Below are 13823 nucleotides of genomic sequence, written 5' to 3'. Positions count from 1 at the left end.
GATCAGACTTTCCTACCAACTGGGACTATGCAAAGGCTCACAACAAGTAATTTAATTCATTAGTTTTACTTAATTCATTTATAATTTTTTCTGATGTCTTTTTGGTTATCTCTTTTACATGAAAATAATAATTTCATTAGAAATCGTTAAAAACAATTTATTACTATTGTATCTCAAAATCAAAATATTACTGCAAAAATGCTGTTTCACTTTCAACTAAAGAACACTAAAATTATTACATTTATTCTTTTAGGAAATTTAAAAGAATAATATCATTATTTACTAATTCAACTTACATAAAATTAAAAAAAACTGAACATCGATATCTAAAATAATAACTTCATAATATTTTTTCCTATGATTTTTACATTTTATTAAACTACCCTTTGCATTTCTAGCTAGTAACACCAGAAGGAAGAACTAAGAGGATTATGAAGCAAATCATTAGGTAAGTGATATATTTATTCCACTAGATATTCGAGAAGTTAGCTGACTTACATGGATGAATGTAGTTATCTCCTGTTGACAAATAAATAATACCAGGAGAACATTTCTTTCCAGTTTTCATAATGAATCACTTCAATAGAAATGAATGATTCGAGATTTTTCCTTCCCTTAAGCATTTCTAAATTAATTCTTTCATATTTCACCAATAGAATGTCTTACAAATGATAATTATCCCCTGATCCATTAGTTGAAATAATTAAGGCATTGGTAAAATCGGATGCACAAGAGTAACAGAGTGGAGAATACTAGGAAAGTTTGGAAAAAGGAGGAAAACGACAGGCATTTTGGATGGTATTAATGGAAGTAGAACATACACAGAGCTAAAGAACAAGTTATTGCAGTATCTATTATGTGGTTTAGGGATATTTCGCATCATGGTAATCAGGGGTTAAAAGTAAAGCTGTGTATATTGTCAGGGTCCATCAAAATACTCAGACAAACCAGAACAATACTCATAATAATATTTGCTAAGAGGCTTAGTCAGTTTTACACTACACGTTATTTTAAATATATTTGTGCTCACATGCTGACATGAATGACTCACAGCAATCATCAAAATTTACGTTTCCTCTGCTCCTGTATACACCATGAATGTAATTCAAGATCAGCAGAGGACAGAATGGATGTATAAAGTATTCAAAAGTAACCAACCAGTTGTGCTGTCCCCTTCATCCTCCTCAATTGCCTCCTCGCCCATCTCAATCATTGCCTCCATGGCCTCCGCCTCTTCATCTATGTTCACTCCATGTTGACTACTGCCTGTTTTCAGAAGGGCTTTCAGCCTATCTGAGAACTTCAGCTTCCCCACATCACTGGTCAGGGATGATGGGAGGATGATGGTGGTGTGGCCAGATGCAAGGTTTGAGCCCTTCCAAATCTGATGCGACTCCTCACTACCTTTCTCTTTCCCTCCGCCACCCTTCTCCTTCTTACTCGGCTGTCGGACCTTCTTTGGAAGCATGCCGGCCACCTGCATGTGGCTGTTGCAGTACCTTAAATTGAGATGGACAGCAAAGAGATTGTTAACCAAAAGATATAATTTTACAAAGCCTAAATAAATAATCTTTCCACAGAAGATCATAGAATATTTTGTGTGAAAAAACAATGATTAATTAACCATAAGACTTGTTTGAGAGATGAGGATAGGGCTCACTTAATACAAAGCACACATGCCACAAGAAATTTACAAACTAGGGCAGGGGGCCCACTTTCTTTCCCTGCACGGGAAAATCTGGTACCCAAAAGATCACACAGCTTGGGTGAAATTAAGGGTGGCCACTGGTATCACCCAGAAACTAACCTGGGCCCTCTGGTCTGTCATTCAGTACTCTTGCCACTGGACTACTAAACCCCAAAAATATTTTGTCTATATATACTGATATTATTTATGTGGTAGTCCTGGGGTAGAGCCTTGGACTGCTGATCACAGGGCCCAGGTTCAATTCCCAGGCATGTTTCTGGGCACCCTCAGCTTCACCTGAGCTGCCTGATTATTCGGGTACCAGAACTTTGTGGGAAACCATAGGTGACACAGGGAAAGGATCTGGCTCCCCTACCCTGACCTGTGAATTTCATATGCCATTGGGTTTAGTAACAGGTGGATTCTACCATCAGCTACCATTAGACTAACCTTCGCGTTGATAACTATGTTCATGTTTATATATTTCATTGAAACAGTGAAGATCCAAAATCATAAGATTTTAATATTTAAGCCATAGGCATTGCTAAATAATTGCAATGCACAAGGCAACATACAAGGCTTGAATGCCCAGGCATACATAAATTTCACAAATAAAAACAACCAAGAAGAAATAATTAAGGAAATATCCTTCACAAGAAAATGGTTTTCTCCGTGATGGTAACTGGAAGATATTGATGTTCAAGGGTTAATAACTTGGCGCTTTACCAATTTCATCTTTTGTAATTATTTTCATGAGAATACCTCTACTAAAGGAGATTCCTTAACATGTAAAGTTGATTATTTATTGCTTTCCACATCTTCATTTATAAAGCTTGATCTATGAAACAAAGCAAGAATCTGGATTTCTAAGGAAATTAGACAATTTGAACCTCACACCCAAGGTTTGTAAAACAATACTTTTCAGAAACATTTTCAATGAACAATGAGTGAATGCAGTAGGATAATTAGGGAAAATACAAGCAGACAGAAATAATGAGTGAACAGAAATGCTAAATAGTACATAATGCTGAAGGGTGTGACAGAAGGGAAGGAAGAGAGAGAAATGTGCATTTTAGGTAGCAGGAAAGGGGGAAAAATTTGGGCAGAAAATACATTAAGTAGAGTGAGGTATGCATGGTACTTTGTAATGTTTAAAAGTTTCCAGGGCTGGTGTTTTGTTTTAGGACCTATTGAAAGGTAAAAACTACCATATTTTATTCTATTGTTTCAGGCTTCACTTCGTGGAAGTAATTAATATCCATTATTAAAATAGAATGAAAGACTCGTACTTTTCCACAGATTTTATTATACGGTACAACGCGTTTCACCGACTTGCGGCATCATCAGGTACAAATTTGCAAAACAGACAGAGCAAGCATATATAGGCATAGTATATCGTCCACGTAACAAAACCAATAGCCCACGGGGGCTATTGGTTTACTTGCGTACCAATATCGGAAACTTTGCTTAGGGTGGAAGAACTACTCAAGGATTCCACCATTGCCCAAAATATCTCAGACGAATTGGTCCCCCTCATCAAAATGACAGTTAACCAGAATTATTTCAGTTTCAACCACACCCTTTACAGCCAAACGGATGGGTTAGCTATGGGTTCCCCACTGTCCCCCTTCCTAGCCGAAGTCTTCCTCAATTCTGTAGAAGAACATCTTTTTAATGCTGACAACCAGCATAAAAAAACGTGGGCTATTGGTTTCGTTACGTGGACGATATATTATGCCTATGGACCGGAACCAACCGACAGACTCCTTCCTTAATTTCCTAAACACTCTTCATCGGAATATCTCCTTCTCCATGGAAAAAGACGTCAACGGCACCATCAACTTCCTCGACTTGACAATCACAATTAGGGATAATAGACACGAATTTGCAATTTATAGGAAACCCACATATACAGACCATATAATTTCTAATGATTCCGCACACCACTTTTCTCACAAACACGCAACCCTCCACTCCATGATCCACCGCCTCCTACACATCCCCCTTTCCCCCAAAAACTTCAAAATTGAACTCGTGAATATCACTAATATAGCTACCAACAATGGTTTCAACCCCAAACTAGTTGACACATTACTATGGAAAAAACAAAAAGCAATGGCCATAAAAAGCATTTTCGTATCTCAGCCCGCAGTATCTAAAGATTTTAAGTGGTGCTCGATCCCGTTTCTGGGAGATCTTTCATATAGGATTTCCAACTGCCTACCCACCTCACTCAAAGCAGCCTTCTACCCACCCATAACCCTCTCCAAACTTCTAGCCAATGGAAGACACCCAGGATAGCCTTCTCAAATCAGGCATTTATAAACTGAAATGCGAGGATTGCAACAGCGTTTATGTCGGTCAGACCGGCAGGAATATCAAGTTACGAGTCAAGGAACACGCTAGGTGTCACAAAAATCAGAATAACAACTCTCTCTTCGCCAAGCATTTACTAGAATTCAACCACAGCAGTGACTTTGTCCCAGAGATATTACACACACTCCCAAAAGGATTAAAAATGGACGCTCTCGAGCAACTAGAGATTAGAAGGCACTTGGTGAACCCCAACACGACACTTTGTAATGAGCAATTATTCCCATACCCCTCCCCACTCCTCTCCGAGAAATTAGCCTGGAAATGGTCAAAACAATCCATCAACGCACCTGCGAGCCCCCACCCCCCTCAAATCCTTCCAACCCTCCCCGCCCCCACTCTGTCCTGAGGGTATATATGCTTGCTCTGTCTGTTTTGCAAATTTGTACCTGATGATGCCGCAAGTCGGTGAAACGCGTTGTACCGTATAATAAAATCTGTGGAAAAGTACGAGTCTTTCATTCTATTTTAATAATGGATACCATATTTTATACTATCAACAAAAATGCACATTCATTTTCTGAAATTATTTCTGATGTAAAACTTAAACTTACATATTTTTATTTAAAAATGTTTAGAAGTCACATTATACATAATGGTTTCACATAGTTGGACATTTTTCTGGTGCCAAGTATGTATTTTCTAAAATAATTCGCAAGTAATTGGCCAACTCTGAATAGTTCACTTAGTTATATTATAATTCATGTAGTTATTCCCTTTGTTCCAATATACATACTACTTCACACAAAAATTGGGCAGCATAATACGCTATTGGGCATAAAATATTATTTATTTAAGGATAGTCGTAGACTCAAAACTTGGTATATGCTGTCCATGGGTACCTCAGTTAAGGTGATTTATCTAGGCATTACATCCTGGAAAACTGCCGGTGGTGGTGGTAGGAAGTAGGAGGTAGGTAGGTGGCTCCCTCAACCTGATTGCATTATTTTTAATACTATGAAATTCCACTCATAGGTTAGTATGACATTAACTCAACTTTCACACCTTTATCTACATGTTTAAGATGTTAATTATACATATTTTTTGCAATTTATATTACCAACAAAAGGTATGTTAAGGTGGGCTCTTGTATTATGGACATAAATGTCATAGTGGTTATTTCAAGAGTATGAATAATAATTAAGATACAATTAGGTACATTAATACATTTTACTATAAAAGAGATAGTTACTAATTAATAACGTAATAATAATGGAATTATGGAAAATATCAAAAGTCCTTATTGAGAACTAAACAAAAAACAAATGACTTGGGTATACTTAGAGAAAGAAGGGAAATTTTTGTACAAAGCAGAACAGAAAATACAGGGTAATGATCAAATGAGGAAAAATGGGGTCAAATACAAATTTCAACGTTGAAACCTGGGTCGTGTTTTTAAAATAAAGTGCATGGAATTACAAAGTCAATAATTTCATTTCAATATGTTATGCATATTCCATGAATTTACGCTGAAGACAACAAAAAGGTTAGGAAGTTGAAAAAACCACCAGAGTATAAGTGGAGTTAATCATTCCACTACAATGCCTATATTTTTCAATTTTTAACAAATTCAAATATACAAATATTATGGTCTTAAAATTCCTTTAAAATATATGCACACATTATGCAAGCTCATACAGAAGCCCAGGGATTAATCATCAAATTTCAGCTGCATCTCATTTTAACACTGGCAGTATAAAATAATCAAGGTCATTCAATGACAAAATATATATCAATACACTCATATGCCTACCAAAATAACGAAAAATGAATGCTAGTGTTAATATTACATACCCACGTTCTTCATGAGAAGGGATTGGGTTCGTACATTTCTTGAATTTGGCAATAAAGGAGCACTGTTTGAAGGGTGCTGAGCCGTCTTCCAGAATGTGCCTAAAGGGAAAAATCAATGAAATGGAAACAAATAAATTATGTACATATTTACATTAAGAGCAGTAGGTTGAAATTTAATCAAAAACCTAAAATAACAATGAAAATTTCCATTCAAACAATTAGTCCACCACAATACCCATTTTATCTTAATTAGCATTATGAAAACTTAATTTTTTTATACCCTATATTAGATGTTGGTGACTTAATTAAGAACCATTTGATTTAAATGTTTATACATTTTGAAAAACTTATTTTTACAAAATAAATGAGGATAAATCATTTGAATATTTAATGGGAATAGCTTTGATTGAAGTCAATTGACTTAATAGAGTAAGGAAACCCTATTTTTATAGAGTTATAAGAAAATAAGTCAAATTTTAATAACTTCAATCTGCATGAAACTAACAATCTAGCCCAACGGCATCATATAAAAGATTAAATGAGGGGGTACTTCATCATCTAAAAATATTTCAAAGAGTACACAAACAATTGGCAACCAAAATGAACTGAAGCAGTTTACATTCAAGGTTGCTATCCAACCCATGCAAGAAATCCATAAGATAAGGATGGGAGAGATAAGAAAAAAGTAAAATGTTTTAAATAAATATCTTCAAAACAATCTATAACATAAATTAGGGTATTTAGAGTATCTCATTAGTAATCATCACCTGTTATTTCTATACTGTAAAAATTATAGTCAGTAACTAGGTAAATTACACACAAATGCTCCAAAACAAAGAAATTGGGAAACAAATGTAACCATAAAATACACAAGTCATATACATTTAACGATGGATGAGTTAAAGCCATTGATCATATTATGAAACTGCAGGTAGTATATGGCCAAAATATTATTTCCATGTTAAAATCAACTGTTTTGCGCAAGTTAAGATAATTTAAACACCACCGATCAAGCTTAGTCATTAAGCCAAAAATGAAAGGGGTACACAAACACACACCTGGTTTTTAACTGCAAGACAACAAGTATTCACCAATGACAAATTTAACACATAGCAAAACAACATAAAATCTAGTAACATAACGAATCTTATTTAATTTCATTACAAGACATCAATACTGACAAAAGTGATGTTAGGAGGATAGGTCTTATGAGAGAACATACTAGGAGGATACTAAACACTTCAAAGCACAGCATTTAAAAGTGCTTTCTAATCTACCTAAAGCAAAATTTCAGAGTTCGTTAAAGTAAGGGTGAATCCAGAACAAAAATATAATCTTGCCTCAAGTACATCATAAGTGATCCAAAGAATACCAAATACCAATCTTGCTAATAAGACCAGAAATTGAAAATTGGAAAAACCTCAGTAATCTAAAATATATGCAGAGCTGAAACAACGAAAGAGTTACCTTATGGGCTCAGTAGGAAACTGAAAGGTTGAGAAGACGCTCTGTATTAAAATTCCTGGCTTTACTATAAATAGCATTTTTTTTAAATCTCCCGCATTGATAAATAAGAATGTTTACGCCTCACAGAGAGAACCACGGAGTGGTAAAGATTCAACTATAACTGCACACGTAGCAACTACTACTGAGTTGATGGTTTCTGGTATAAATTTATGGAATTGATTCATATTGGAAATTGATTCCACTGAAAATTTATTACGATACCACCTGGGTTTCGATGTCCAATGTCATCTTCAGGTGACCTGAAGATGATGCTGAATGTCGAAACCCAGGTCGTATCATAATAAATTTTCAGAGGTGTCACAAAGTTACTATTTTTTCATTTCCAATACTACTAAGTTGATTCCTGAAAACTATTAATTTCCAATAGTTGAATACATTCATTACAACCTTTCTTTACAATCTGGCTAATTTGCATACAATGTGAAATATTAGGCATATGAAATAGAAAAACAGATAAAACAGAAAATTATACAAAATGTTAAGTTACAGTAAGATGTAAAATAAGCATTTCAGAGAACCATTTCCGCTGCCAGTGAAATCACAGTTACTGCTCTATAGTCCTCATTTATGCTTTCTTTCCTTACTAATGCTGATTTGAAGAAATCTTCTAGAAAAATTATTCCCTCATAAACGCTACAATTTAACTCATAAAAACTCTTCCTTCCATGTAGATAATTTTTATCTCAGAAACTATAAATCAAACATTTGTAACAATTTACATCATAATTACAATTAATTCCCACATAATTAATTCTGTGTCAGATTCACCTTTTTACTTGGATAGCTAATTCCATGGAATTACAAATGGAACTCATCGAATTCACACATGTAGCCAAAGATATAAAAATAGAACAGTATTTTAATTAGTAATCCCATAAGTTACATCCATGTTTGAGATTTATGGTATTTTGGCAGCAAAGGCAGTAGAGCAATGCTTCAAGTTAGCCATCCTGTTCCATCAAATATCAGGCAAATATACACTGCTCCTTGGTTAGATTGCACAGTTTTGGAGGAGGGCTGCACTATAACTGATGCTTACAATTTTTCTGTACATCAATAATACTATGAAGGACTGAAAAACCTTAAAACCTTTTGTTGGGGGCGAGAGCGTTTTGTGTTGCATGTTCATGTGGTAGTGGAGTTTTGCCTTCTTGCTTGTTATGTTCTGGCTTGCGCGTTGTGGGATGGCTTTCGTGCTGCATTCCGGGGATGCAGTTGTTTGTTGGTTACGGTACATGTGTTTGCATGAGTGTTGGATGAAGTGATTTTTGCATGAATGTGTGCGCCGCTGTGGGTGTAGTTTTCCATGTTGTTCATTTTGCATGTGGTATTTTTTCTTTTTACGGGTGGTGACCTAACACTCCCCGCCTCACACCCTTGCGGTGGCTTGCGGGGCATTATGTAGATGTAAATGCCTCTTGCCTGAATATGAAAACCATAACATACATTCGTAGATAAATTCATATTAATAAAAGGACAAAAGTTTACTCCTAATGTTTGACTTATTCTGAGGGTTACACACATACATATGTATAGAGGCAAATTAATTCACCATCCAAGTAGAATCCAAAAAAATTGATGAATGTAATGAGTATATTCACAATACCCTTCATGCTACATTCCATGATTCTGCATATTAGATTTTCAAGTGACAAATACATGAAGTAATTCAAGATTTAGAAATTCAAGCATTTTTTTTGGTCACTCATTTAAATATTTTGTAATGGTTGTGTTTTTAAATGAGAATGGTTTTTTTGCAAGATCAATGTTTTCAATGACACTAATCTAAAAAAAATCTTCATTTTCTGAACTTAATAACATCTCTGATCATCTAATCACAGTCTATAACCCTTTTAATGACTCCTGATCAGTAGGAACACTTGTAGCCACGTTTCGTTTTTCTCTATCAATATCAGTCTACCCTCTCCCTGTACCATTTGTGATGATTTCAATTGTTTTCATAAGATAATAAATGTGGCACACCATTTCTTCCAAGCCACTATTAACCCTATGAGCGATCACATTCTCCACAATTTCTTGTCCTTGAGGGAATCCCTGTTTGCTGGTAAATAACAATTTATAGTAATCCATTGTTTTGCTTTCGATCTTTGACAGTTTGATTATTCCCAACAGCAGTAGGATAAAACTATGTACTCTTTTTCCATCAATAATGCAGTTCAACTTACCAAACATGCTCATAGGCACCATTGATGTTATATGGTACTTGCTGATGGCATTAAAATTTCCAGAATCGACCTCTTGTCTTTAAATTTAGTTATAATTAAGTTAAAATTTGGATACAGACTTTATTCTACATTTAAAGGTCTTAAGATCTTTAAAATGATACACATTATTTAACAGCCATATGTTAGCTTTAAATTTAAACAAAAAACTTTCAACATCTTTATATTAACAATTAGTAAATTGTCTTGATGCTGAAATCAACACAAAGTGATGTATGTTGCTTAAGGGAAAATTCTTTCAACAATTCATGACCATTGAAAACCCATCCTGTTAAGAGAAAGTCATAATAATTCTTGCACATGAAAAAGCAGTACCACTGTTTACCTCTTCTTCTGAATGGATATGACTCAGGGAATAAGTCTGGGAGAGAACAAAATGCCTGAGCACCACCCATGCACACTTCTACAATTTTATGGGTAATTCTTCTTCATGTATATGATATGGTAAGATTTTTTTAGTAAAATTTATCTAGATACCCTAATTACTATATGGATGGTATAAAAACACTAGCAGTTTTAAAAGAAATAAATTGGAATACCAAATGCTTTGGTATTTCGAATAAAACGAATCAGAGTTCTATAGAGCTGATGCAAAACACCTATCGAAAGTGCACGGATAAAGAGTTAGGACCTTATTTCAACCATTGTTAATATGATCTCAAGGCCATTGTATTTTCTGACAATGTAAAGCAGGGATCAAAACAGCAATAATTAAATTAGACATCTAAAAATGTCAGGCAGGACTGAACAGAAATCAATCGTAATCGACTGGTCAATGGCTGCTTCATTTTCGGTCGATCACAATCATGGAATTTCAACTTTTAAATTGTTATTAAATTCAAATTTTTTTTGAGGGAGCAGCCTACAGAAACATAGAACCAGTTTCATATAAAAATTTAAAATTTATTTGGTCAATCCTAGTTAAGGCTGCGAGCAAAACAAAAATAACTCATACGAAAGCAAATGAAAGCCTTTCCCTAATCAAAATTATTACGACAATGCCAGAGGTATAATAAAGGTGAGGACAATGGAAGAACAAAATTCATATTTCCTTCCACACAGCTCTCACCTAGAATTTATATCCCACCAAAAGTGAATCGAAGCCACATTAAAATCAAGACTATAATGAAGGTGGGTATTTTAAGAGAAAAAAGTAGACTTTTACAGTTATAAATTAATGCTTTATCATGTTAGTGCTGTGTCCTCTGTGGGTGACACTTTTGAGAATCAAATCATTTATCAAAAAGCACAAACATTACATAACTCTAGAACCAAGCCTTTCCTTGGCGATTTACAGAAGCAATGTGAAATGTAAGGGATGAAGATTAACCGGGGGAAATTGAAACTAATGACGTTCTTGAGAAGCAGGAAAGCTAAGTTAAACATTGAAGTAGGGGGAACTATAGCAGGCAGAGCAGTTAATGTACTTGAGTATTACTTAAGGAGGAAAATAGGAATAGAGGTGGGGACATTAGGAAAGCAATTTGAATGGTGAAAGAACCATTTACAAGAGACTTGACTGCAGGTATGCTGAGTAAAGAAGAGATTAGTGAAGACTTTAATGTTGAATGTACCAATGCATGGATTTAGAACCAGGTTATTGATGCATAAGGCTGAGTATGACGTGAGGCTTTTGCAATGAAAGCATGGAGAAATAAGATGAAAAGAGAGGAAGATTAATAATAAAGTATATGGTAGAGTGGGCAGAGAGAGGAAGTTAATGGAGTAAATGCAAAAAAGCCGAGGGCTGAAATATTGAAAGACTTGGGGATGTTGAAGAATATGACAGAAGGGTATATGTTAGATAAGCGGGATAGGGGTAGGCATAGAACAGGTAGTGTGGATGCCATAAACGCACAACTCTTGGAAAGCAGAACTTTGGAAAACCTTTGAATACTTCAAGGACAACTTATTCAATGAATTCTAAAGTGAGAACTACCAGTTTCCTGGGAAATACACTTAAATTAAAGCAAGTTGTAACAGAAATCATATTTTAAATTGTTTGCAACATTTTTACCAGATTTCAAATAACAATTTTGAGTACAGTATTGTTTTATATATTAAAAATTTCCAGTCTACTAAGTCTTTTAGTTAGACGCATTGATTACTTTTCCAGTTCTTTGTTTGTTTTATCAACTTCTTTTATGGGTTTACCCTAATTCATGTGTAATAAAAAAAATATAAACTGCTCTACAAAGGGTAGTAGGCCATTGGCAACCTTAAATTCACTTTAACATGAGCATTGATATGCATGGTTTTTTTGTTTAAATCACCACCTGCCTTCTTATCCATTTATGATAAAACAAATCCAGTTCCTTATCTGAAATACTTTTCCTGCTCCTTCTGCCATAAATTTTAACCACATACTCTAATGTGAGCAAAGCTTGTCCTTTTTTAGGAAACTAACAAATTTACAACTTCTGAAGGGATGAGAGGCAATTAACTAAAATGGGCACCACCTAATGTCAGCAAATTTGTTATCAGTGGGACTAGCCCAGGTTTTTACATTATTATTGCTTAGATAAAAGCTATCAGTATTTTCAACTGATCACACGGTACAGTCAAGTTTGTTGAAAAGCTATTGGCATACCAAGACACTCCAGACCTTGGTTCATATATGTCCTTGTCAAATGTCACTTCTTTGTTTCCTTCCCTTAAAAGCTCTGTAACTGTCATGTTGGTGCAATTAAATACATTTTGTGGCATGATAGGCCAAGCGTAGAAAAAAATGGCTATGATTACCACCTTGACAACTTTTCAGTATTATTGAGTGAATCAGATAAAAATAAGTGCATCACTAATTAATGATGAATGTTTGTACATATATTTAAATGCTTTGAAAATGCAATTCCCCTCTTTTAGTAATTTATTTATATTTTATTTCAAATTAAATACAAATTACCATTACCAAGAAAAGTAATTCCCCATTAACCCAGAAAGTATACTAAATTAAGACTCTTACAGGTCACTGCTTTAAGATGGAGTAGTAGTTTAAATGGGAGGCGACCGACAGCTGAGGTCATTTTTGCCATTAGAGATGGATGGGAAGGGAGGGGTAAAGAGAAACCCGGCGTCGGCATTAGCCTACTCTTGTTGAAAGACGCCAAGGCATCTGCAGTTTAAAGTCCCATCCAATGGACATCGCACTCACTCAAAGTACTCTCCAAAAAGCACCTTAACTGGGGATTTGGATACCACTGTAAAATATTTGTTGTCTCCAGGATATGAACCTCTTGGTGGGAAGCCTGTATGTTAGCAACCACACCATCCTGATCCCCTTTTAGACATAGTCAGGGACAGAAGCTATTCTGGTTTTTTGCATTATTTCATTTTCATCACACTATATACTAATCAAAAGTGGCAAGTCACTGCAGAGAAGGGACGATTCCCATCAACCCCGTGTATATGCATGTGACTGAGCCTCATGGGAGTCACTCTTTTTACATTCTCACTGAGGCAGTCATTACATGTTTGTGCTAAAGTGACTGCACAAGAGATTGATGAAGGTACTCTTCTCTTCTTCTTCCGGGTTTCTCTCTCGGGTGACACTCTGGGCAATAGTGGTTGGGATGTTAAATAGTGAACCCCTTGGCATATTGTATTTAGAGTATTCTCTTCACCCTTCCTCCGTTCACTGAAAATCATAACTCCATCAAATTACCCACCTACCCCTATTTTCACAATTGACCTCAGCTGTTGGTCACCTGCCGTAATGACTACCATTACTGGCCCTGGAGGCATCTTCAGGGACATGATATTCATTGAAGTTTGGCACCCTGAAGTGGGAGGCGCAGAGTCCATTGGAGCTTTCTTAAGAGGCATTGCTTGAAAAAAAACCCTTATTTTAAGTTGAGAGATCATTTAATCCCCTTAAATCCAGTTAAATTACACAGGTCCTCAGCTAATCCTGCTGATTTCCAGACTATTCTTAGGAAGTTGCGATTTTCCTTTGTTAGAATCTTTGTCACCTCCAAATCGATGTGGGGCCCTTGTTCCAACCAGCCAGGCATTCCTGATATTAAAACAGTAGAGGGGAAAATGCCACAATAGTCTAATTATAGAAGTTAAAAATGAGAAGTTTCCTATTGTACAGAAGCATTCAGCACTTCATTTGGCATTCAACCATACTTGGGACAGTCATAAAATAAATTAAATTTGTTTTGGTTAAAAAATGTTAGAATTTAAACGCAGAAAGCACT

General features: G+C 35.4%; 1 protein-coding gene across 1 annotated transcript in view; it reads right to left on the bottom strand.

The window, feature by feature from the left end:
* Positions 1–13823, bottom strand: part of LOC139696200 (uncharacterized) — a 58944-nt gene that overhangs the window by 40785 nt on the left and 4336 nt on the right. The window contains exons 3-4 of the mRNA XM_071594846.1: positions 5855–5953; positions 1159–1499 (exon numbers count right to left, since the gene is read on the bottom strand). Coding sequence (XP_071450947.1) covers positions 1159–1499; positions 5855–5953 — 440 coding nt within the window. The remainder of the gene's footprint in view (positions 1–1158; positions 1500–5854; positions 5954–13823) is intronic.

This window comes from Hetaerina americana, unplaced genomic scaffold, assembly GCF_022747635.1.
Source record: "Hetaerina americana unplaced genomic scaffold, ioHetAmer1.1.p SCAF_7, whole genome shotgun sequence".
Taxonomy (NCBI): Eukaryota; Metazoa; Arthropoda; class Insecta; order Odonata; family Calopterygidae; genus Hetaerina; species Hetaerina americana.
Note: the sequence above shows the minus strand (reverse complement) of the source record. Positions and strands in the feature narration are given on the sequence as shown.